At 48.8% G+C, this 26504-nt stretch overlaps 2 protein-coding genes across 4 annotated transcripts in view; both read right to left on the bottom strand.

The window, feature by feature from the left end:
- LOC144115469 (protein argonaute-2-like) overlaps positions 1-26504 on the bottom strand; it is a 103752-nt gene that overhangs the window by 43906 nt on the left and 33342 nt on the right. The window lies entirely within an intron of this gene.
- Positions 7739-26160, bottom strand: LOC144115470 (protein argonaute-2-like). Of its 3 annotated transcripts, none has more exons than XR_013311403.1 (6): positions 26041-26160; positions 22747-23150; positions 15716-17749; positions 11205-11432; positions 8209-10228; positions 7739-7888 (listed from the first exon to the last, which is right to left on the bottom strand). XR_013311403.1 is itself a non-coding variant. In XM_077649870.1 (6 exons), exons 1-5 carry the CDS (start codon positions 26096-26098, stop codon positions 9914-9916), a joined length of 3039 nt encoding a protein of 1012 aa, XP_077505996.1. In that variant the 5' UTR covers positions 26099-26159; the 3' UTR covers positions 7739-7888; positions 9876-9913. The 3 variants fall into 3 exon arrangements, 2 of the variants coding, with proteins under 2 accessions (XP_077505996.1, XP_077505997.1); XM_077649870.1 differs by having other exon boundaries at positions 9876-10228; positions 26041-26159; XM_077649871.1 differs by lacking the exon at positions 26041-26160 and adding an exon at positions 19610-19680 and having other exon boundaries at positions 7739-10228; positions 22747-22973.

Genomic DNA, 26504 nt, shown 5'->3' with positions numbered 1-26504 from the left:
CTACACTGGTGGATGTGCTGAATTTCAGGAACAGACCGTGCAACAAGTAACAAAAATATTGCAAAATCAGATTTTACATTGCATAATGAACCATGACTGTACCAAAGCAATGAGACAGAAGTGAAGCATTTCATTCCTTTCGTGACAGAAATGAGTTATGAGGTTTGTTGAACAATTAAAAAAGTGATTTTTGATGGCAGCTAGCACGGATCATTTCAAGTTATAGCTCAAGATTACAATCACATCTGATATAGATGACACGCATGCTATGAAAGCAAGACACTTTTTTCCTTTTTTTATGAGAAATGCACAGGCAGTTTCAAGGCTTGCTTCACAATTTCATTTCTGACGTATACACAAAGGCATGCCTGTAAATTATTCGTGCGTTACACCAGAACCAACACTACTTAAGTTGGTAAATCATGTTCATTACTTGGGTGTCATTAATAGCAAACATATACTAATGCTGCTAATCCTATAGAAGAACAAACAGCGGTTTTATGAAGACGTTAAGTAATACGTGATACCGTTGTGTCGATCAGGTAATGAACTGTGCGGCAGTTTCAGTTTCTCTTCTCTTATTTTCAGTTTCAGTTCTCTTACTTTCAGTTTCTCTTCTTCAGAGTTTCAGTTTCAGTCACATGCATGTTGCTTGACACCACGTACACGTGACGCAGGAAAAGTAGAGAGGGGGGGCGGGGGGTTGGCGGAAACTTGGCGTCAGCATGACATCATTCGCTCCGGTGTGTCGTTCGATCTTGCATTTACATTACAATAACGTGCCGACAAGGTAAACCTTTACTGTGTTTCACGGGATCTTACGCCCCCTCGTACATTCCTGGGAACCCCGGGCCGACCACCAATACTATGGAACCAGTGAAAGGCACTGTTTTCTACTTACTTAGAGGCGTCTGGCTCCTGAGTTTGCTGCATCCCGGCGCAAAGCTATGCTCCTGCATTCGCGCGGCGTCGAATGTCAGCGCCGTTCCGGAACGCCTTCCACCACGAGCGCAATTTTAAAACGAAGGAGGCCTCAATTAAGTGAAGTTACGAAAGGCGAAGATGCGTTTCAAACCGCGCTCAGTACTTGCGACCGTCTGTTCTGAGCCACGACAGAACGCCACCGCGGTTCAAGATATGTTTACAGAACCCTGGTGAGCCTGTCAGAGGTTTATATTGCTCAGTTACGCGAACTTGCGAAGAATTGCGACTTCGACAATTCCTGCCGCTCCCCGCGACTGCTCGGGGAACAGGGGGAGACAGCGCGTTTTTCTCTCTCTCTTCATTTCTCTTTCTTCCTTTTCTAGTATTTCTCTATTGTGCCCATCTTCTTTTCAGCATCTGATTGTTTGTTGCTCTGTTCATGTGGCGGACATGTGTGCTAATTCCAACTCCTTACGAAGGGGAGGAAGATCGCTGTAACTTCAGTCTTGAGAAAGGACAGGCTCTGTCCGAAACGTCGGCTCAAAATAAATCTGTCTAACACACACACACACACACACACACACACACACACACACACACACACACACACACACACACACACACACACACACACACACACACACACACACACACACACACACACACACACACACACACACACACACACACACACACACACACACACACACACACACACACACACACACACACACACACACACACACACACACACACACACACACACACACACACACACACACACACACACACACACACACACACACACACACACACACACACACACACACACACACACACACACACACACACACACACACACACACACACACACACACACACACACACACACACACACACACACACACACACACACACACACACACACACACACACACACACACACACACACACACACACACACACACACACACACACACACACACACACACACACACACACACACACACACACACACATTAATTACCCTTGATGTAGTGTCTCTGTACACCAGCATACCGCATGATGATGGCATCGGAGCTCTGGTCGCATCCTATGGAAAACACACAAGCGCTGATGCTCCTAGCCAAAGTACCATCGCTGCACTTACTAATCTGGTCCTCAAACTCAACTCTTTCGAAAGTTCTACAACTCCTTTTACCTACAAAACGAGTGGTACCACTATTGGAACGAAAATGGCGTCAAACTATGCCAACATATATATGCATAGCATTGAATCAGAGTTTATCCGCTCATACCCAACAAAACCGGCTTTTTACAAACGCTTCCTAGACGACATATTCATGGTATGGACGAAAACCGAGGACCAATTCATCCAGTTTATTTCAGCATTTAACGACATACATCCAAACCTCTGTTTCACACACATTTACTCCACCAATCAAATTAATTTCTTGGACGTCTCAGTTCGAGTGTAGAAGGGTAGCTTAATCACCAGTGTCTATAGAAAGCCCACGGATAGGCAACAGTACCTTCATTACAAGAGCTGCCACCCACGCCACTGCAAAAGTTCTATTCCATATTCCCAGGCCATCAGTTTCAAAAGGACCTGCTCACGACCAGAAGACTTCAAAGAAAATTCTAACCGTATGCTGGAGGTTCTGAGGGATCAATGCTATCCGCGGCCTCTATTTTTGATGATGCCATTAGGAAAGCGAAAGCAAAAAGACGTAACGAAATGTTTGGGGGTAACCCAATTAGCAAACCCCAAATGACACCGCTCTAATCTCGTCTTAACCTTCGGAAGCAACCCACCTAATGTCAACAAAATTCTAAAAAAAACATTTCAAAATAATCGAACAAAACGATAGACTGTCAAAAATTTTTCCAACAGTTCCACACGTTACCTACAGGCTACCAAAAAAAACACACATGATTATGTAGTTCACTCTACTGTCTATAAAGGAAAACCTGTTGGTTGCCTACCTTGCAGGAAGCATCAATGTCAAGTTTGCCAGCATATGCGGACAACAACACTAGCTCAAAGCACACACTCCGCCCGTGAAAACTTGAATTGTAACAGTAGTAACGTGGTATGCCCGAGTGCGGCGTTTGTCAGATGCAATACATTGGCCAAACCGAGAATTCCTTCCGAATTAGATTCAACAACCACCGCGCGAACACCAGATCTCTTCCTCTCCTCCCCCTTGTCGAAACAACTTTCCCAGGAAGGTCACGAGTTTCACAAACTAAAAGTTACGCTGCTACACAGCGACTTCCAAAATACCCGTGAGCGTGAGCAACGAGAATCATACTTTATATATCAGTTTAATACTGTGCAGGCCGATTTAAATGAAAACCCTGGTACTCCCTCCACACTTCAGAGATCATAGTCCTAGCCCTACTGAAATTCACAGCACCCCGACTGCATCGCCAGAGGTCATGCCAATTTGCGTGCTTGCTTCCACATGCCGCCCTTCTCCTCCCCCTGCCAATCTTTCTTGCTTATGACCAGAGAAAACAGTTCTGAGAGCAAAGCATATTGCCTATTGCCCCTCAACTTTTTATATTTTGATATATTTTATTTTGCTTTATTTCTTTTTTCCTATTTTGCAGATAGTAGAGCGCCGATGCTCCATATAGGACAGTAACCCATTACAATAACGGACACTTGGGCGATTTCGCGCCTTCGTTCCCCATTTTCAATCTGTTACTCTCCTCTCTCTCTCAGTTTCTAGGAAGGAGCCCTCTTTTTGTCTCCGCGACGGAACGCGGGGCGGAGGCGCCCTTCTGACGCGAGGCAGCGCGGAGACATTTGCGCTTTGCGGCGCCGGGCTGCGGGATCGGGTTTCTGCGGTGCGTTTGGCCGGGCGCACCGCCGCCGTAACTTACATTTTAACTGTTAACAGCCGCACCCGCGGGGAGCGCATCGCGCTCTGAGGCATATGCGCTCAGTGTTGTTTTCCGTTCCTTTGTTCTTTTCTTGCTGTTTTCTTGTTTATAATATTTTCTTTCCTCGTGTTCGAACCTCTCGCTTCCGCCGAAGGAAGCTTCCCCCATATTAATTCTTGGCGACCCCCCCCCCCATTTTCCTTGCGGACAATTCACCCCTTCCGCCCCCCCTGTCTCTAACCTCTGCTTTCTATTCCCCCCCCCCCCCCCTTTTTTTTCGCTGTTCCTTTGACCACCCTCCTCCTTTCCCTCAGTCGAAGAGAGGAGTCTGGTCGCTCGCTGTTTGTCTCTTGTGTGATCTGTTTGTTTGCTCGAAGGAGGGCGTTTTTCAAAGGAGAATGAGAAATAAAGAGAATAAGGGAAACGCGCTGTCGCCCCCTGTCCACCGAGCAGCCGCGGGGAGCGGGCAGAAAAAAAGAGAAATAAAAAAGAAAGGAAAACGAGGAGCAGTAGGGGAGAATAGGCGCCCTCAAGGCAGAGCGGCGGGTAGTACAGAAACAGACGGTGGCGGATTCGCGGAACAGATAAGAATTATAGATGCGTGTACTCGCGTGCCGCTGGCCAAAACGAGTAAACAAATAAACAGAATCAAACGCAGACAGGGCAGACTTCCTTGGAGCCTCTTCGGCAGGAATATTCAATGCGGAATCAGCGGCGCAGTTAGCTTAACTAGAGACACGTGCACACGTGCAAGATGCGCTTTTTTTTTATCCCGCGCGCGTTGGAGAAACGTGGGGAATTCCGAGAAAAACCTAAAGAAAATGTGTCTGTCCCCAACCGGACATGACGCCATTAAAAATACGTGAACATGACGTTACAAACGTGACGTAACATTTTTTTGACCTATCAGCGTTTCCAGCCTACCGACCCACAAACGCTTGTTTTGACGAAGGTGAGGTCGGGTGAGGTGTCTACGCTGACACTGTTCTCCGTTCTAGTGGGGGTTCGGGGGTCGGTCATTAAGGTACGTGAGCCCCTCTTGCTGTGCATCCAGTCAGAGTTCCCTTCCCTTAACTCTTTCTTTGTGTACCCCAGGCAGCGTGTTGGGCGTTAGTCACCCACCACTACCAAAGCTTGCCTTTTGGCAATACGCAGAGTTTTTTGGAGAAGAGGTCCAAATCGGGCCTTCCTCTGTTTCGGGCTGCTATAGATATTAAGAACAAAAAGGCTGCCTTCTTTCTTTTTTGCTGGAATAAGTTCAACAAGGACATGGTCTACGTTGATAACCTCCGTGTCATGCTTAACGACTGCTAAGTTTCTCCTGACCAGGGTGGTTACCCCGGATCTTCCATCATCTGTACTAAATGATATGTAGCCCGATAATTTTGCCATCCCCGCAGTTTCTTGTAAAGCGATTACGTCTGGATTGTCTTTGCCAAGAAGGAGCTGCTGCAGGACCGCCCTTTTGCGACGGTGCCCGCGGAAATTCCACTGCCAAATCGAGTGTTTATTGTGACTGGCCATGATTGGATTGTGGATTGTCACCCGATGGTATTAGGGTCGCAGCCGTCTGTGATCCACCATGTACCTTCTGCTCTGTTTCCCTCTGCCAATTATTATTGCTCAGCAACTCGGCCCTGTGTTTCTGGCTTTCTTCCGATAGCGCCTGGATGGCTTGGAAGACTGCTGCGAGCTCTGCTTCCCAGCTCGCCTGGAAGTCGTCCATTTCCTTGCATGGATCTGCCATTGTGGGCTCTTGCGACGCGTTCGCGCCTAGTTTCCTTTTCAGAGGTGGGGAGCGGGTATCATCTACCTGCATCTCCACAGTGCTTTCATCGGTTGAGTGGGTTTTAATCGTGTTAGCTGTTTTGACTGCGTTAGCTACTTTCTTCTCCCTTTTTAGCATAGCGTTTTCCTTTTCGAGGTCATCTACTCTTTTAGTGAGTTTCTCTACCATGATTCTCAACTTGGCTAGTTCCTCGGACTCAGTATTTTTTGGGGAGACCTTATCTACCCAGCTCACCTCCCTTTGCCTGTTGGCTTCAGTCCTCGGCCTTGACGATGATCTTGCCCTGGAGCCGGAGTGGCCTCTGGAGACAGAGCGACCCCGGAGCTGGAGCAGCCCTTGGAGCTGGAACGGCCCGGGAGATCGAGGCGAGGGAAGGAGTCGGATCGGCTCCGGAAGCCCTCCCGGCTCCTTGAGTTTCCGCCCAGGCGGGGGTGTTTTCTTCGCCTCCTCTTCCTGGAGCTTCCGCTCCCGTTGGCGTTTCTTGACGACGTACGGAGTTCGGTAGATCTCGCGACACTTCTTGTTTCCCAGTTCATGTCTATTTCCACAAACAGCACATTTGGGATCGAACAAGTGTCCATCCGGTGGCTTCACCGTACCGCAGCCACGACACTTGACGTTGTCCGGGTCCGGACACACATCAGAGCGGTGCCCAAGGTGTCGATCCGCATGCGTTGCACACTTCAAACTTCTTTTTGTGGAGGAAGCACTTGAGGAGCCCGCCTCTATAATAAATCCAAAACGGCACATTCTCATCGACGAAGAGTAACAGAACTGAGGTCGATGTCTTCCCTATTCTTCTGATCCCTCTGATTTTGGGGTTCCTTGAACAATCCAGGTGTCCAGAATTTGTGCTTGCGTTTGTTCCACCGGAATCCCATGAATAACTCCTTTGCCAATACCCTCGGGGGATGACAGGTAGGCGTTTACGTCGTACTTTTTCTGATCAACCTGAAGTGTTTTTATCTTCAGGTACAGATGCATTCTTTCTTCACTCATGGTGCCCAACAAAATGGTGTTTTGCTTGGTGTTAAGTTGAATAAAGTCTTCCTTAGCCTCCTTCAGATTCACGCCCGCAGCGGCTCGCACAATCTCATAAGCTTCACGTCTCCACCCAAAGATAGAGCTTTCAATCCTCCGCTCGGTCTGATTATCACCTTATGCAGGCCAGTAGGTAGGCGTGGTTGCTGTGACGCCACGGAGTAATAATAATAATTGTTTTTTAGGGGAAAGGAAACGGCGCAGTATCTGTCTCATTTATCGTTGGACACCTGAACCGCGCCGTAAGGGAAGGAATAAAGGAGGGAGTGAAAGAAGAAAGGAATAGGTGCCGTAGTGGAGAGCTCCGGAATAATTTCGACCACCTGGGGATCTTTAACGTGCACTGACATCGCACAGCACACGGGCGCCTTAGCGTTTTTCCTCCATAAGAGCGCAGCGCCAACTTCCTCCCTGCCATCTTGATTGATTTGGTGCTCACGTGGCCGCCATCTTGTCTCCTTCCTCGGTCCGAGCCGACACCTTGGCCTTCTCCCTCGCGGCCGCCATCTTGGCTGCCGCGTTGCTGGTTTGTGTTGATCGTGAACCAACCGACCTTTTCGGAAAATTCTTCGGGAGAAATATCCTCCCCTTGAACAACAACCTGCATTTTCGCCGAAAATATCCGGCCATGCTAAGCCCCAGGGGTCGGCGGCGAGGCGCACCGACGCTTGGCCGGCGGGCAGTGGTCGGAGTCGACGCTAGGTCGAACGCAGCCGCTGGGACGACGCGTCGAAATCGAAAATAGCCGCAAATTAGATCCACTTGCCGCAATTTCGGAATCCAGGTGATCCTGGCGACTTCCGCTGATGATTCCAATCGAAGTTGGCTTGAGCACAAGCATAAATCCGCCAGGAACATCGAAAAACCACGCAATACACGTCCGCACGCCTCGGCGTCCGAGGCCAAAAACCAACCCATCCAGGAGAGCAAAACCATGAGCCAACCAAGCTAAACACATGCTTTCACACGTCTACTCGGTTTAGCTACGTCTCGAAACCCGATCACTTTTTTAGCATGTGTTGTAGCAGAACAGACTGGCTTCGGCCAACGCATGGCCAATGCAAGCGCCAGTGACTGCAAAGCAAGGAAACCTCATGTAACGGCCAACTTTATTGTCCAATTTTTTTTTATTGCAAATTATAAATTTCAAGGCACAGAAACAACAAACAAGAATGTTGGCACCCGCACTCTTCGGACAGCCCATGAAACAACAAAACCAAGGAAATCCTTCGCCTTGCGAGCCTGCAAGAAAATAAAAGGTGCAATTAGTGGCGGCGTGGCTGACTCACGCTAACATCGAAATTGTTCCGTCGAATTTGAATCAAAGCAAGCCCGAACCTCTAACAAAGAAAACCACCGATTAGTAGTTGCTCACACCAGGCTCGAGGAACTACAACTGAAATATACTGATCATGCATTTCTTCCAAGAAAATAAACACCTTTTTTCATCGTCTCCGATTGTTTGCCATTGTTTCTGATCGCAAAGAACGGTTTTTGATCTCTATGTTCATCACATTGGTGTCTATAGAGAATGCTGCAAAACAGTGACAAGTGGCACATACAGCAATCTCACAGAACGGACTCCGAGATCCATGCTTCCGCTCGAAAAGGCCAATGTCATCTAAATAGGCAAATAGCAAACAAATCACCGCTATGAATTGAACTCTCACCATTATGCACTATTCATGCAGTGAACACTGTCAGCCCCTTCGTGGGAGATACTGCGCATCACCATTTAATATCTTGTAGCGTTACTTGTCCGTGCACCTGAGTCCAAATTAACTGCCCATTTATGCCTTGATCATATTTATTCTATTTTATTCTTTTACTTCTTTAAAGACATTTTCTGCGCTTCTCTCCTCGAGACTTTCTTGCCCCACGCAGAGTATGCTCTAAACAGAAAGGAGTAAAAAGGGAGTAAGAAAGGGGAGTAAGCTTTCCTATGCGCTAGAAGACAGCTTACTCTCTTATTTACTCCCATACGGGCGTATATTTGTGTTTAGAGTGTAGCATGCGAGATAAAATCTCTTGTTTAAATTATAGGGCTTCTCCCTCTATCTATCGCAAAGTGACACCCGCGGGGCTTGACAACTAGCTGACGGCTATGCAGTTGAACGTCGCGAAGGCTGCGGTTTTTAAAGTTGGATCGCATTTTTGTGCAGCTACGAAATGCTCTCAAGCAGCAGAAATCCGGTTAAATTTAGTTCAGGTTCTTCTCTGCCTGCAATACATACAGCATATATGAGTATAGCAAGTCGGGACGCAGGCAGCGAGGAAGAGAGAAAATATCGCCGGACAGTGGTCAATAACATTTTGTTAGAACAAGACAAAAAAAAAAGCATAGTAGGCGCATTTACATTTTACGCAAAATTTTAGTTGTGCGCTCATAAAAGATTCACAGATGAACTAAGCGCAATTAAACAAACACGTGAAAGCCACACAACACAGGGCAGGCGCTGTGTGTTCATGTCCCTGTTCAGTTGCGCCTCTGTGATGTACGTGTAGCTTACAATGAACCAAACTGAAAAACTTTAAATTTCGATCATAGAATTTGGATCAAAATTCTCACGTTTTTAATTTCGTCTGGTGGTAAACGTCTTGTTTAGGTAACAGAAAAAGAATTTACAACCGACTAATTTTTTTCTTCGTGGAGGAATTCGAAGCAGCAGTCCTGAATGTGAGCGGAGCAGCACTTCACAGTTAAGTCGTCTCTCACTCCGACAAAACGCATTAAAAATTGTTGCTATGCGCCAAGAGGAACTGGAGAAAATGTCCACTTCGTGTCACGTATATCTTGTCCTCTACGTGTTGCGCACATGTCCAACATTCTTGGACAAAAAAAAAATGAAATTTGGGAAACTAAGATTCTGGTATTGAAATATTCAAGGTCAATTCTTCCAATATCTGGAAGAACCTTCCTTTTATACTGTTTCCATCGCTCGCATCGAGCAGTTATGACTGTAATAGAAAACCAATGAGGAACGCTTTGGACTGTAGCAAAAACGTTAATAGCAAAAAATGCAAGCCTGCAGGCGGGAGGTTGGGGATATATTGATCGTTGTAGTAGAATCTTACAAAATATGAGGAACACTGAGCTCATAATACCCTCCCTATACCCTATGTAACACCCTCCCTGCAAAGGCCTTTAAACGCTTTCCCGTTCAAAAATGTTTTTCTCCAGAATCCAGAACTGTTGGGTATGACGTCAGTGGTACTCCTCCAGGCTCACCGTAACCGGAATGCAGGGGCAGCGGAGAACCTCCTCCATTACACGAAGTACATGGAGGCCTGCAGTTCCTGCAGCACCTTGACGGCCTCCACGTATTGGGCAGTGGTCAACACTGCGTCCCCGCCGCCCTCAGACGACTGGCTGACCGCGCCTGACGTCTCCAGCTTGCTGGCGATGTGGTGTTTTGCGCGGAAGGCGGCCAGGTGCGCGTAGTACACAGGGGCCGGGATGCTCACGCTCCTTGCACACCGGGAGTATGTGTGGCACAGGTAGAAGCTGAGCTTCTGCAGGTCGTCCGCGCTGAAGTTGGAGTCATCCCACACGATATAGTAGTGGGCCGGCCGGCTGGTGCCCTGCGGGAGCGCAAAGGAGTAAAGTTATTCACATGCCCAGATTCCGAGTGCCATGTCGGGCTGGGTCGCTTCGCATCGTGGTATGTGGTGGTGCGGTGTGGTCCTGCTTGTGGTGCGATGTGATGTGGGATGGTGTGTGCGGTTTGAATACACTTATTTTATTAGCACACATTACGTGGGAAGGAGAGTGTTTAAACGCAATATACAAAAAACTGGCAGTGCCTATGAGCACAGCACGTGCTCGCCTTGCTCTTAATGCTGCGTGCACAACATGTTTCTCTCTTTATTTGACCTTAGATGCCCTCGCGCCGTTATATACCGTGAATAACTATTATTTCCTGCCTGGCTGTCATCAGCGCATTGGTCGGTCATCGTCATCTATGTCGCTGTCCCGACTTCGGTACAGCATAAAAAAACGAGGCATACAAGCCGACACGACTATTTAAAAAATCAGTTTTTTGGCCGTTTCTTGAGACTGCAAAGCCGCGTCCCGCTTTAACGTACGAGCAAGCAGGCCCAGGCGAGCATCAAGCGCTTCTCTTTTCACCCAACCCCATGCATTCATTGTCTGAGCAGACGCCATCCTGAAAAGAAAAACTAATGACCACATCCGTATGACAGCATCAATCCGCACTGGACATAAGGCCCCCCGTGCGCAACTTCCGATACCGCTTCCTCAAGGTCGAACGATGACGTTACAGTCACTCATAGCGCTCCTGGTGGCCTCGATGTGAAGCGGAATGCTTCCGCCACGGTACCGCTTGCAGGTGATCTCGGAGGCCATGCTTCCCTTTCCTCAAGCTGCGGAAGGCCTCCACCGCAGGCGCTCCTGGTATTTGTAGCGCACTAAAGACGCGACGCGACTGTGGCGACGCCGGCGCCCGGACTATTTCCTCCGCAAATTGATAAACGAAAACACCGCGGACCATTTCTTCCCGCTGACAATAGCAACAAGGGCGGAGAAGAGGTCGCCTACCTGGATGCCGAAGTGGCTGCAGAGGAAGAAGTCGAAGTCCAGCGGGTGCGTGACCACCGAGTCTACGGTCGTGCCTGGTGGGACGTTGCGGAACTTGCCCACGCCGTCGCGGTCGTTGGCAGGCATGAACCTCGTATGGTGTCGCTTCTGGACCACGATGAACGTCAGCGGTGGCTCGTAGGTCTCGGTGGGACACATTTCCGCACACGCCAGCCGGATGGCGCTCACCTGAGAGATTCGAGAGCGGAAACAAAGGAAAACTTGGTCAGGGTTTAAAGGCCATTCGACGAATCACGATATATACTTGGTACAGAATGTAAACAAAACGCTTTGGACCTACACGAACTCTGCTGTCCTATCTTATATAATTGTCGTTTGGGAAAAAACTCTATGGCGAAGAGCAGCGTTTTTTTAGCAACGCTATTATCGGTTGTGATCTGGTTAAACGAGCAGTTTCAGCAACTGTTCAACTCAACGGAAGTGCAGCTTTTCCAACCAACGCCGAAATGAACAGCAGTCAGCTGCAGTTACTCGCACACTCCGCTAAATTGAGTTCACGCGGTCCACATTCTGGATCACATGATCGGTTTATATACATAACTCTAGGCATTGACTTACTATTTGACTTCACTCAACTAAAGTTTCTGTGCAAGCGTGGCGTTTGAGTATGCCGTCAGTGAACAACCACACAAAGCCAAGAAAATTCAGTAGAGGAACGCCCGGCTTCACCGCTCAGCCGTTGTTTTCCTGGTGCCACTTCGTGGCATTTTTTTTTGTGGCTAAACTAATTCCAATGATACAACTCAATAATGAAGCCGCTTTTCCCCGTAAAAGGACCCCCATCCAGTAAATGGCGTCGGCTGGTTTTCACGAACCTGCAAGGTGGACAATGCAGCGAGCGCGGTGACAATGACAATAGTCTCTCCTGTGAGGGGGGAGACTAACCCCTTCCTTTTGCGACTTCCTACATGGTTACCTTAGGAGGCTCATGAGAAATGGTCTACGCCATTGGCTGCAAGAGAGTCCTTTCAGGGGGAAAAGACGCTTGGTTCTTGAGTTGTATCCGACTTTAATGGAAGTTGTAGAGTGAGACTTATATGAGCCAGGATAGCACTCGGCCGATGCAGCGGGTCAGTAGACTGGTCTAACTGCGACCCCCTACTGAGCTGAGACCTCAACTGCAGGTGGCGCTGCCTTTTATTACCCGTGCCACATGCGCACTAGAAATAACCGCAGATGTTTGTAGCCTTAAGTTTGCCTATGCCATTATTTTCGGAGCTGGCGCTACACGTCCAGATTTAACGACATTACAATTTATTGGCAGATTTATTGATATTACAGATTCGCAACTATAACAGAGGAGATTACAATCCAATCAATGACGATCGAAATTCAAATGTTTTCTGATAATATTCTGACGCCCTCTTTACAATATAGGTCGTATTAGATAACCGCGGGTTCAATTTAGAGACAAGCTCGCCTAACATGTAGCCAAACGTGTCCCGCTTGTCACGCTATCAAATCATAAATCTAAGCTTTGCTTTAGAAAAAAGCATCGACAAATGAGAAATAAGAAAAAACGGTTGTACAAAAATGCATAGCACGAATGTTCGCCCTGCACGCGGGGTAAATATAAAACCTACCTAAAGCTGTGTTGTTATGGCCTTTGTGTCGAAAAAAATAAATATTTTTTTCAAAAGCCCTTCCGGCGCTACTTAGGAACAATAAGAGCAAGCCCTTCAAAGCAATACGTCAGAACAGTGTCAGTAATGATATATCAATACATGATATTCACAGCGCCCCCTACTTCGATGCTGAATGTCCTAAAGCTTTTAATTCGTTTTTCGCATATATTTTCACCAAGAAGATAATCCTAACATCCCGTAAGTACCAGATTTTGGTTACCCGTACATGGCACCGGTTGACATTACACTTTATGGCTTAGTACACCTGATAAATAGCCTAGCACCCTCTTCTTCTGGGGTTGATGAAATTAACTGAAAATACTAAAGAAATGCCATTTCTGTCTCCAGCATCATCTTCCGTCATATCTTTAAGCAGTCAAAATCTACAGGTGAGGTTTCCACCGGTTGGAAAATAGGAAAGGTTGTACCGGTTTTCAGAAGTACTAACAAACACTCGCACGGAAATTGATGACTTGCACCTTTTTGGACTTTGCCAAAGCATTTTATCGGGTAGAACATTGCCGACAAATATCTAAGCTTTGTGCTCTCAAATTAAATTCTTTAACTCTGTCATGGGTCCGTAGTCTTCTTTCTAATCGCCAGCAGTTCACCGCTGTTAACAATTATTAATTTCCTGTTTCCGATGTTACATCGGGCGCGGCACTAGGAAGCCTCCTCGGTCCATTACTATTCTTAATTTACATTAATAACCTGCCAGCAACAATCTTATCTTATATGCGCATATTTGCTGACGACTGCATTATTTATTCACCAATAAAATTTACTAATGGCCACCTTGAACTTCAAAGTGACCTCGATTGCATAAACGACTGGTGTAAAACGTGTCTAATGACTTTAAACATTTCTAAGTGTAAGATAATTACTTTTAGCCGAAAATCAGTCACTTCGAATTTTCCATACCACAATAATAACGATACATTGGCTCGGACTACGCAGTATAAGCATCTAGGCGTCCATATTTCACCAAACTTTTCTTGGGCTGAACACATAACCATCACTTTCGCTAATGCTTCCCGGTAACTAGTTTTCATTCACCGTAACCTGCAATGCACTACCCCTCACGTGTGTGAACAAGCCTACATTACTTCTGTCACACCGCAGCTAGAGTACGCTTCATCCATCTGGTCACCTCATCAGAAATATCTGAGAGAGAAGTTGGAAGCTGTCCACAATGGGGCTTGTCGTCTCATTTCGCAAAATTGCAGTTATCAGTCTAGTCTAACCCAACTAAAGATCAAACTTTCGCTCTATGCATCCGTTGCAAATTCGTCGCAAGACTGCCCTTATATCTATCTTTCACAAATACGTCCATGCCACTGATTCACCGCCAGCACATCTGCAACGTCCTTCCTACTTATAACATAGATTACATAATAACTACAGCTATGCCGCATTTATGGCAACACACATGCTTTCAACTTCTGGTCACTCCCGCGTGCCATCTGTCTCTGGAAGAATCTTCCGGACTGCATCGCCCTGCAGGCTAATCATGACACCTTTTGCGAACATCTACCCAAACACTTCGCTGATAACGGTTAGCACGTCATTTATATACTCCGGATTCGTACAACTTCGTTTTCAGCAGCTTGAGACCTATTGCCTCTTTGGTTCCGTGGATGTGCAACTTTGCTCATTTATGCCTGATATGTTTTCTTTGGCTTTTGTATAACTCGACTTCGTGCATTTCCCCTGTTTTTGTTCCATGACACAGTTGTTTTTACTTTTATCTCTTTTTGTGAATTGCGATATCTTATCTGAACTCACCTGTTTTTTTGTGTGTTTTGCTGCACTTTTACTATTTTTTATTTGTAACATATTTTGCGCAATGTTCTGTATTTGACCCCCCCCCCCTTTTTATTTTTACACAATGCCTTTGCGGAGACCTGTGAGGTGTATTTAAATACATAAAAAATAAAAAAAAAGAGAAAGAAAGAAAACGAAATTTTAAAAAGTCACGGTGATGATAACGCCTTCAAGGGGCTAAAAAAATCACCTGAATATAAACAGTTTCAATGAGTCAGAACCTCAGCAATGTCATTCAAATATAATATAAAAATAAATTTGTAGAAAATGCCACTGTTCTTGCTTGACTAGTCGTAAAAGTCGAACTGGCGTGCCAGCTCACAGGCTAACAGTGCTTCAGAATTGCTGGTAAAAATGCTGCTCTTTATGAATAAACCATTATCCACAGGATAGTGACTTTTCACAAAAAAAGTTGCATATCTTTCTGCATGCGGAATGGGGACAAGAGTATGCACTGCTGTGGCGAATGAGTTCTGGCGAACTCAGTAGGTCGCAAACAGCAGTTAGTCTGTCTAATGCCATTAAATACGAGCACGTGACACTGTTCCGATGGCGTTAAAACTTGATCACTAAGTAATTAATGACATTAAACATGACCTTGTGAAACTGGTATAGTACCTCTAACTGTCGTTCAGTTCAACGGACGGTAAACTGCACAGCCGTTAATATCGCCCGTGCGTAAAAGGGGTGAGACACGGAGCGGGCACGCACAAAACCCAACCACAAGCCTCAGTCTTGGATGTTTACCACCTTTTGAAGAGAAACGATCAAGCTGACGTCAACTAACACCGAGAAGACGTCTCCAGAAATGAATGTCCCGAATGTCCTGAAATTGTAGCGCTGTGGAGATCTATTCGGTGCCGTTACGTATATGCACAGGAAGTCCGCTTGTCATAAGACAAAAGGTTATCCAATGACGCTAGCGGCATTGAATGCGGTATAGCTGTCTTAACAAGATGAGAGTTTAGTGGACACAGTATTGTAGTAGGCGCAGTTGCTTACCTCATGGTTACGGACTTCCAAGAACTGCCCCTCGCTCACTCCGTCCCTGTAGAAGACGATCCGCAGGGGCTTGTGCCCGGTGGTGCGGTAGAAAACCAGTAGCAATTCCTTGATCATGTCCTTCAGGTCCTTGATAATTTCCACACGCGCCTTAGCCTTGGAGTCTTCAATCTGTACCCGAATGGTGGCGTGAAACTTGGACGGTACAGAGTCTAGGCTTCCGACGCACGCGGCGATGGATGGCCTGATCTTGTCCCCAGGCGATGGGTGCGACACGTCTGCTCCGATGACGATCACGGGCCTATGTAATAGCTTCGGCTTCTCCTGGATCAGGAGACTATTGTTGATGCCGCCCATCTTGGCGTTGATCTTTTGGCACAGGTTTTGGATGAGCGCTGCGTTACACTTTTGGACCACGTTGTTGTCCAAGATGCATTGTGTGCGCAGGGAGAGCTCAGTCTCTGCCACCTGCTTGATCTCAGCGTAGTTCGTGGCTTTTGTGATCACAGCCACAACCATCTCCAACTGCGGGCGCTGCTTGCGCTGCTCCGTGAGAACGGTCCGCATGGGCTTGCGGTTTGTGTCGAACGTGATGACCGCAAGCGGCTGCGCAATGCGCATGCCCAGTTCTTGGCCGATGCGGATCAGCATCTTGATGAAGTTGTCCAGGCAGTCCTTCTGCGCGAAGCGGCTCACGTTGAGAACAATCCACTGTGTCATCGACATCGCCTTGTAGAAGCGCTGCCCTCGGAGATCCCACGTACCGTCGCGCGGCTTGCACATGCTGTTGTTCTCAAAAACCAAAGACGGCGGGTCGAGAATTCTGCCAACAACCTGAGTGGGTTCGGGGTTGATCTTGACGCCGAACTCTCGCAGGTACTTGTCCGAGGTGCTGACCATGTCGCGCACAGACTGACGAATCTCCAGGAAGCGCTTGGCTGGCGGCTTGGCCGTGCGCTTCATCATCTCGGCGGTCTGACTCTCCTCGAGTTTCTTCCGACAGTGCTGGCCTTCGGCCAGCTCGCACACCTCCAGAGGAATGTAGACCGGATGCGTCGGGCTGCCACTCTGCACGCAAGGGAAGTTCGGGTACGACAAGCGCCTGTAGCGGCTCTGGAAGTAGTCGGCGACGGAGATCTGACTACCTTCTGATTCAAAATAGATGTCCTTCGCAGCTTCCCTCGTGATCTTGACCACTTTGTACTTGCGCGGGTACGGAAGGTGCGTCACTTTTACGCGGAGTCCTTTGAGCTCCCTATTCAGCCGCGCGTACTGGTTGTCGCGCAATGACCGTAAGTCCGCGGGTGTCAACACACGCCGGCTGTCGCTGAAGAACCTGCACATGAAGTCTACCAGTGGAAGCGACTCGTAGAATGCTGTTGCTGACATGTCGACGTTAAGCATGGGCTTCCATTGGGCGGGTCGAACACTCGCGTAGTAGCCAAACCACACCTCCCGGCCTCCTCCGAGGTCATTGTGCTCGTTGGGTCCCGGCGGTCTGAAGAACGAGCGTCCAACCGGCGCAAGGTTGATCGAGGGGCTGTGCCTCAAGACGATGTCGATGGCCTGGAGGACTTCCTGGGGCACAGTTTGTACGCGCTTTTGGAAGACGCCATGCAGGGCATCCAGGTTCACGGTGGCGGCATACTGGATCTTGATGATAAACTTCTGGCTTCTCTGGTCTTCCTCGATGTCGACTGTGAATGTCCGCTCGCGGAAGTTGAGCTGGCGGCGCGTGTACAGGTTCTTGCGGCCATCGAAAGCCGGGATGCAGTTGGCTAGGTCTTGCCGGTACTTCTTTACTAGGAGCTCGATGACTATCCTGTTGATCTTTGTACTGAGGCATCGGTAGTTTTTCTGCTCAGGAACCTTGGTCTCCTTGGCAGTCTCCGAGGAGATGTCGACGTCGTAGTGGTAGACGCTGCCGGTCGGTATCTCAATGCTGAAGTGGTTGGCAAGAAGTTGTATGGTCCGGCTCAGCTGGCCGTGGGCGGGCCTCCGCGGGAAGTGGGAGGGCAGGGTTCGCTCGAGCTCCTGCGCCGTGATTGGTGGTAATTAGAGCAGGGCATGAAGAAGTAAGTATGCACGCACTGTTTCGTGTGTTGAGCGTCACACAAGTTTGGCCGAATGGTCTTCGATCTACACTACAGTGCAGGACCGGTGAGTCTTAACGGGGAAAGCCTCCTGCACCCCGTGTGTTGTAGCGAGCCTATTAAAGGACGGCGCTTGAACATTAATATAGCTCCCCTGAGAATGTCTTAAATGTTTTGTGCAAGCGAAGTTATCTGCAGTCAATATCTAAATTACAGCGTCTTCTAGCCTTTCTATCTCCTTTCATCACTCTTTTCATGCTCACAGGTCGGCGCTCTTCAGCCAGCCCTACCCACTCGGCCACACCGCCGGCTGCAGACGCGTTCGGGAATTTTCCCGGTAATGGTGGGGGGGGGGGGTGAGGAGGGCTTCCTGAACCGCCGAAACGACACTTATTATTGGCAGCGGCCACAGTAGCTGCCATACTTCTGAATCTAACCGACAGCCACATCAGAACAAAAATACGCAGGAGCACGAGACGGAGAAATGCGCGGGCGTGAAAAAATCGCTGGAAAGAGCTCGCCAACCTTCGCTCGGGATTGTGGGTTCTGTGCTCAATGTAGGAATATATGGTTCAGGTGTTTATGACGCAAGCTCGTAGTACTTGGCGAGGTTATGTACACGGTTGGTCAAAAGTTCCGGGGCCACAGGGCTTGCTTCTTTCATCGGTATATCGTGGCATTTAAGGTGCGATTAAAGCTATCAAGGTTCGCAGAGTATAGAACGATACCTCTTCCGCCCTCTACGGATATTTTGAGTCTTTGGGTGTGTCATGTCTGCCTGATTATACAGCTCAAAAGCAGACCCTATGGCCTGGGAACTTTTGACCTACCCTGTACTTTCCTCGGAAGGTATTTCAAAGCCTTGTTCTATCTTGAGCACATATGACAGGGGCGATCGGGTCGACTGCAAAATCAAGGAACCGCACTGCGTGGTCGTGGTGTACATCAAAAGCGAGACAGTCAGTACTAGTTCTTTCTGTGCCTTAATTTATTTATTCAGGGAACCCAGCCCATGATAGCGCCAGTGCTGAAGTATTTCTTCCAAGGTTTCAGAACCACTCAAAGGGCAACTGTGGGCGAGTTTGAATGTTTTAGACGTAGTATTGTGTTCCTATTCGCATAACATTTCTTGGGAGTCAATTCTCTGTGCCTTTAAAAGCGTTTTTCAAAATCCTGAGTAGAAGCCCTTTAAACCAGCAAAAGCAAAGAACACCGAAACTAAAACTGGGTTTCTCCCAAAGAATGACGTCAAGATAGAAGCTTGTCGTCATGCATACTGTCACAAAAACTTTCGGCGCGTTGACTGACTAAACTGGAGACTGTAAGCGACAGACCACCGTTTGTGTGAAATGACCAAAAACAAAGGTCTTCATTTTCTTCTTCTTGCGCAAACTCCAAGCAAATATGGAAGGGCATGCAGCTGGTGACGTCACACGTGCAAGGTCTCCCACAGAAATCGTCCCGATTGGGGCGACAAAATTGGAAACATTTAATTATTCGTGCTGAAACAAACCGACGCCCGGCGGCGAAGCTCGGCACAAGGAACTACCTTGGAAATTTCGGCATTCGTGGAGGCCAAAAGAAGACGTCGCAGCTGCCCATTAACAGCGAAAGATGAACAACATTCACATGAATTTTTCTGCGAATTGAGAATGTGCAGACGCGTAATTTATAAGCATCAACAGCTGCAGTCCAAGGAAACATCAGTTTGCCAGAATGAATGTTCGGGCTCGACGGTGCACCATTTCGCTTCGAGTTAAAGAGCATTTAACGAGTGACTAAAAAAAGACAATACACTCACCGCGGTGGCTCGGTGGTTAGAGTGCTCGATCACTGATCCGGCGTTCCCAGGATCGAACCCGACCGCTGCGGCTGCGTTTTGATGGAACCGAAACGCTAAGGCGCCCGTGTGCTGTTCGATGTCAGTGTACGTTAAAGATCCCCAGGTGGTCGAAATCATTCCGAGGCCCTCCAATACGGCGCTTCTTTCTTTCTTCTTTCACTCCCTCGCCTTTTTGTCCTTTCTCTTACGTCGCGCGGTACGGGTGTCTGCCGATATGAGAGAAAGGTAGCCCAATAATAATAATAATAATAATAATAATAATAATAATAATAATAATAATAATAATCGGTTTTGGGGGAAAAGAAATGGCGCCGTATCTGTCTCATATACCGTTGGGCACCTTGACCGCGCCGTAAGGGAAGGGGAAAAGGAGGGAGTGAAAGAAGGAAGAAAGAAGTGCCGTAGTGGAGGGCTCCGGAATAATTTCGACAACTTGGGGATCTTTAACGTGCACTGACGTCGCACAGCACACCGGCGCCTTAGCGTTTACCCGCCGCAGTGGCTCAGTGGTTAGGGCGCTCGGCTACTGATCCAGAGTTCCCGGGCTCGAACCCGACCGCGGCGGCTGCGTTTTTATGGAGGAAAAACGCGAAGGCGCCCGTGTGCTGTGCGACGTCGGTGCATGTTAAAGATCCCCAGGTGGCCGAAATTATTCCGGAGCCCACCGCTACGGCAATTCTCTCTTCCTTTCTTCTTTCACTCCCTCCTATATCCCTTCCCTTATTGCGCGGTTCAGGTTTCCAACGATATATGAGACTGATACTGCGCATTCCCTTTCCCCCAAAATTATTATTATTACTTAGTGTTTTTCCTCCATAAAAACGCTGCCGCCGCGGACGGGTTCGAACCCGGGAACTCCGGATCAGTAGCCGAGCGCCCTTACCACTTAGCCACCGCGGCGGGTTGGATTAGCCCCGCTAATCCAGGATATACAAAGCGAAACCGAGATTGAGGTCTCCACTGAACCACGGAGCCGATTGTGCGCTTTTCGTTTCGTGAAAATGAACGGTCTTTGCAAAGTTGTCCACGCCAATGAACTCTATGAACGCCGTCGGCTCACTTGTTTTGTTTGGTTTCTTGAGGAAAGGAAATGGCACAGTAACCGTCTCACATCTCGGTGGACACCCGAACCGCGCCGTGAATTAAGGAAGGGATAAAGGAGGGAGGGAAAGAGGAAACTAAATTTAAAGTTGGATTTTGAGGAAATGTGCGGCGGTGCGCAGCGGCTGAACATCTGTGGCTCGGTGCTACTAGTGGCGCATGCGCAGTAGTGAGTAGGGATCGAGAGAGAGAGAGAGAAATGCGCCATGTGTCGTCACTGCTCCTCGTGCATGCGCAGCACGGCTCTCCAGGAATCACGCGAAACTGCTCAACCTGCGGTCAGTAAAGCTTCCGCTTTAACAAGAATTTCACACGCTGGCAACACAACACTCAGCCGCTGGTGCGTAAGTAGTGAACCCAAAGGCTAAACCTGACGACGCAATAATTCCTCGAGCCACCCTTTATCCAGGCGACGACTGAGGCCCTGAACCTCACAGAAGAAACTGTGAGAATTGAAAATTGGTTATCGGGGATAGGAAATGGCACTGTACCTTTCTCACATATCGGCGGACACCTGAGAAGCGCCGTAAGGGAAGGCAAAAGGCGAGAGTGAAAGAGGAAAGGAAGAAAGAAATGCCGTAGTGGAGGGCTCCGGAATAATTTAGACCACCTGGGGATCTTTAACATACACTGACATCGCACAGCACGCGGGCGCCTCAGCGCTTCGCTTCCATCGAAACGCAGCCGCCGCGGTCGGGTTCAAACCACTCATCGAAATACAAACTTTCCTTTTAAATTTCGCCCACTCGACTTGTCTATATCATTGTTGACCAAGGAACTCATTGCGGTTCCCAAACGTTGTTCTCTATCTTGACTTTCTCAGCGGTTAAATCTGATGTTTCACTTCCAGAGCGCCCTATACGTCAATCACTACCACGATGCTTGCTACCCACAGAACTTTTTGTTAGTAAAAACTAAGCCCTGCATAGTCGGCTGCAATTCGAGAAAGAAGCGACGGATGCCCTACCAAGGAAGCCTTGCAGCCAACGGCGTCGGCCAATTCTCCGGACGCCGCTCTCAATCTGATTAAACGGTGGTTCATCTCCTTTCATATGCCACTCCCTGAGATGTCACGCAGGTCCAAGAGGATTGACTAACCATGAAGTCATGAGAACCAGTCGACGCCTTTGGCTGGAGGGCCTCTTTCGAGAGGAACATGCTGTTTCGTTCTTGAGTTGTATGCCCCGCCGCGGTGGCTCAGTGGTTAGGGCGCTCGACTACTGATCCGGAGGAGTTCCCGGGTTCGAACCCGACCGCGGCGGCTGCGTTTTTATGGAGGAAAAACGCTAAGGCGCCCGTGTGCTGTGCGATGTCAGTGCACGTTAAAGATCCCCAGGTGGTCGAAATTATTCCGGAGCCCTCCACTACGGTACCTATTCTTCCTTTCTTCTTTCACTCCCTCCTTTATCCCTTCCCTTACGGCGCGGTTCAGGTGTCCAACGATATATGAGACAGATACTGCGCCATTTCCTTTCCCCAAAAACTAATTATTAATTTTATTATTATTATTGAGTTGTATTATACCGGGGTTTGGTTCTCGTACCGTCTGTGCAAGTCGATATTTTGGAAATGTGATGTTTCCTCTTGCCTTGAAACTAACAGTTAAAACCCTTTGTAACGAAGCGGTTTATAACAAATCAACTGATATAACGAAGAAATTATGATTGCACGTGGAAGCTCAGCCAACAGGAGCTATAACGAAGCTACCCTTACAAAGAAGTTATCGCCGGAAACTTTCAACTTCGTGGTAAAGAGGTTCAACCGCTTTAATAGGTGCAACTTTATATGGACCCCTGGCATAACAAGCTGCACAGCATGGTTTATAACGAAATAATGGATATAACGAAGGAATTACGATTCCCCGTGGAAGCTCGGTCAACACTGCATATAACGAAGTAACAGCCGCGAACACACTTTCTACTTTGTTATAACGAGGTTAAGCGAGCTACATGCCATAGCCCAAGGTGAAGCCCTTTTCGGAAAACAGTACGCACCTTGATACTGACATCGCCGCCTGGAGTGGCCTGGTCTCCAGCTTCGGGGGTCTGCTCTGTTACTGCAACGGGCGACGTACATGGTGGCGACGGTGGTAGGGCAGCTGCTGCCGGCTGACTGCGACTCACGGCGGCTGCTGCGGATGCAGGCCGCGGGCTGCTGGCCGCTACGTTGGCGTCACCTGCGGCGGCGGGGGCCCCGTAGCTGGGACGGGAGGCGCTGGGCTGAGCGGTGGGCTGAGCTCTGGGCACCGCGGCAGGGGCCGGGCCGCGGCTGACGGCGCGCGGCTGCGGACTGGGCGCGGCGCCCTGCTGCAGTACTTGCGCGAACAAATCCCGCGGCGTACCGGCGGGCGACGGAGCAGGAGCGGTGGCTTGATTGCCACCGCTGGCCGAAGGCACCGCTGCGAGCCGAAAATGCCCGTTTAACGTAGCGTTCATACATCTGCTGCGTTTGCGATCATAGCGATCGCTACGACACGCATATATACACCGCCGAAAGCTGAAGACTGGACAGCCGTCGCCGGAGCTCCGTTGGTAGAGCACCGGACGCTAAATTCAGAGGTAGTGGGTTTCGGATACCAACGGTGGCATGTGGTTGTTTTCCTTCTGCTTTATAATCAATTATCTTTAAAAAGTTTCGTTTTTTCTTCATGGGGGTTTAACGTCGCAAAGAGAGAGACAGAGAAAGACGGAAAGGCAGGGAGGTTAACTAGGCAACACCCGGTATGCTACCCTACACGTGGGAAGTAGAACGAAGGGAGAGATAGAAAAGGGAGAGAACAAAGGGATATGATCACTTTTCCACGTGTCCGTCGGCCGTTACTTGCAGGGTACACAGGGCACACACTGATTGTTCACAATCTTGCACTCAGTCCTGAGTCCTTCAAGAACTTTAAAGGTGCCTTCAAAGCTGTCCTCTGCGATGAAGGCGTACTCCAAGGACCCAGACTCTTTAACAAGTTTTTGCCGTATTAAGACCCCACGGATGAACACCACATATTATTAAAAAAAACATCCCTTATGCTTCTTGGTTCGGTCACTGTTGGCCTCCATCATGTATGTCATAACGAGCACCACTTGTCCCTTCCCTTGTCTGCTCAACGGTAAAAGACAGATGGTATAGAGTACCTAGTCGAGGGTTTGACGGAATGCCGTCTGGTCAGGTCAGCAGAATGAATCTTCGGTTTACTGACCATGTGAATATGGTCAGCTGACTTCAGCTAACATATCTGACATGGTCAGTGACCGAAAATTCAGTATACTGTGGTCGAGAGCATACGTCGCAATGGCCGTCCCAACTAAGACAGCTGTGCAAGCCGACAATGGCATGCTCTGTAACTACACACGACTAAACACGCAGCGCCCCCAAACAGCGTCGTATGCCCTTTACACGGAAGAACTGAGTGTGAGGCCCTAGCTGTCGCACAGGGTCTTAATTTTCACACAAATGCGATCAGCCCTCCCCCACAGCAACGAAGAAGCAACAAATGTCCCGCCGCGCATTCAATATATTTGCGACACACGCGCACGCTTTCCTTCTAGTTGTATACTTGAGAACAAAAAAAAAAAAACAATTTTAAATTTAACTTCGCTAACCCTGGAATTCAGCGAAAACAAGGACGCTTGCTAAGCACCTGTGGCTCGTCCACGGCAGCGCCTGCATGGACAGCCGTTCTATAGTATATACACACACGACCACGTGGCTTAGACGTATCTCATGGTCTTACACCCCATCAAATGTGAAAATTGGTTTTTGAGGAAAAAAAGACGCAGTAACCGTCTCGCATATCGCGGCGCACACCTGAAGCACGCCGTAAGGGAAGGGATAGAAGGACTGGGTGCAGAAAGGAAAAAAAGAGGTGCCGTAGTGGAGGGCTCCGGAATAATTTCGGCCTTCTGGGCATCTTTAACGTGCACCGATATCGTACAGCACACGGGAACCTTTGCGTTTCGCCTCCATCGAAACGAGGCCGCCGCGGTCGGGTTCGAACCCGGGTACCCCGGATCAGCAGCCGAGCGCCCTAATCACTGAGCCACCGCTGCGGGTAATCCGGATAGGCCAAGCAAAAAATGCAGCGCAAAGAGATTAAGGAAGCTCAAAAGCGATACCCGAAAGGCGCGGGTTCGATTCCGGCCGCGGCGGTCGAATTTCGATGGAGGCGAAATTGAAGAGGCCCGTGTTATGTGCGTTGTCAGGGCATGTTAAAGAACCTCAAGGTAGTCGAAATTTCCGGAGCCCTCCACTACGGCGGCTCTCATAGCCTAAGTCACTTTGGGACGTTAAACCCAAATAAACCATAAAGAAATCGTAAATGCGCTTAGGGGATTAGGGTGCGGAGCTGCGGAGGTGTTGCTATGCATCAAGAACGGACTAAAACGAGACGGCAGCGCTCGGAAACATGCCGTAGATAAAGGCACTCATCAAGCGGAAGAGCGTTCCACAGCACCTGCTCCGTGTCAGGTCAGCAGCATGGCCGGACCATGCAGGCGCACGGGCGACGCGTGCAGAAGCGCATGCCGCCGCGGCGCACAAAGCCGTTTCGAGCCATCGCGGCGGGGGAAGCGGCCAGAGTGAAGAGGTTCCAAAAATATCGTTGACCCGCCGCGGTAGCTCAGTGGTTAGGGCGCTCGACTACTGATCCGGAGTTCCCGGGTTCGAACCCGACCGCGGCGGCTGCGTTTTTATGGAGGAAAAACGCTAAGGCGCCCGTGTGCTGTGCGATGTCAGTGCACGTTAAAGATCCCCAGGTGGTCGAAATTACTCCGGAGCCCTCCACTACGGCACCTAATTCTTCCTTTCTTCTTTCACTCCCTCTCTTATCCCTTCCATTACGGCGCGGTTCAGGGGTCCAACGATATATGAGACAGATACTGCGCCATTTCCTTTCCCCAAAAAACCAATTATTATTATTATTATTAAAAATATCGACATTTTTCGCTGCAACGCGCTGCTCAATCGCTGTATTCGCTCAGTCGCTTGCACGTGAACCAACCTTAACGCGATATAAAGGCTCTCGAGGTCGCTTCGGCTCAACCGAACGCGGTTTTTTTTTTCTCTCAAGTCACGGTCACTCACGCTCAAATAAAAATGATAGCGAAAACAAACGGGTAACGAAGCTCGTGAATTTCGTTCAGCCTTCTCGCAAAAATTTAATGCTTTAGAACAGAATCATCGTAGCCCACGAGGTTAGGCCTACAGCGCCCACCATGTGACGCCAGATGAACAAAGGGATCGAGCACCCAAACGACAGCGGCGGAGGCCACAGAACCGAAAGGAAATTCGCTACGCACCTGGAGGTCCACCAGCTGAGTCGTTTTTCTTCTTGTCTTTGCGCTCTCCTTTCCCCATTTAGATAGCGGGCCACAAACACAAATGACAATCACCGGAACGGACGTCTTGACTGTTTGCCGAGACCCTTCAGAAAGGCAAAAAGGCTGCGTTGTTACTCTTTTATAGTGACCTTTTCCGCTCCGTGATTCGCTCATATGCTTCGCCACGAGCTGCACGTGTTCCGTCGTCATTGGCTGTGCTTGGAGACGTCATGCGCGTGCCGGCGCTACTGCCTCCAAGAACGCATAAAGAAAAAAAACAATGGATCCAAAGGAAATCGTCGTACGATACCGCGTTACCACTGCTCCTTATGGGAACGCAGTCACGGCGCGTCTCGAACACGCGCGCTGTGGAACTCGAAGACTGCAAATGGACACTGTTAGAAAATTCTGTAAAACTACGGGAAAAGCTGAACGGCTCCCGT

Source organism: Amblyomma americanum, chromosome 1 (genome assembly GCF_052857255.1).
Source record: "Amblyomma americanum isolate KBUSLIRL-KWMA chromosome 1, ASM5285725v1, whole genome shotgun sequence".
NCBI classification, from domain to species: Eukaryota; Metazoa; Arthropoda; class Arachnida; order Ixodida; family Ixodidae; genus Amblyomma; species Amblyomma americanum.
The sequence above is the reverse complement of the archived record's forward strand: the minus strand, read 5'-3'. Positions and strand labels throughout refer to the sequence as shown.

Excerpts from the sequence above, each read along its gene's own strand:
- LOC144115470 (XM_077649870.1), bottom strand. The coding sequence starts at position 26,098 with ATGGGGAAAGGAGAGCGCAAAGACAAGAAGAAAAACGACTCAGCTGGT. Across the intron at positions 17,750-22,746 it reads GCGGCGATGTCAGTATCAAG|GAGCTCGAGCGAACCCTGCC; the intron begins GTGCGTACTGTT and ends ATCACGGCGCAG. Across the intron at positions 10,229-11,204 it reads GCAGCCACTTCGGCATCCAG|GGCACCAGCCGGCCGGCCCA; the intron begins GTAGGCGACCTC and ends GCGCTCCCGCAG.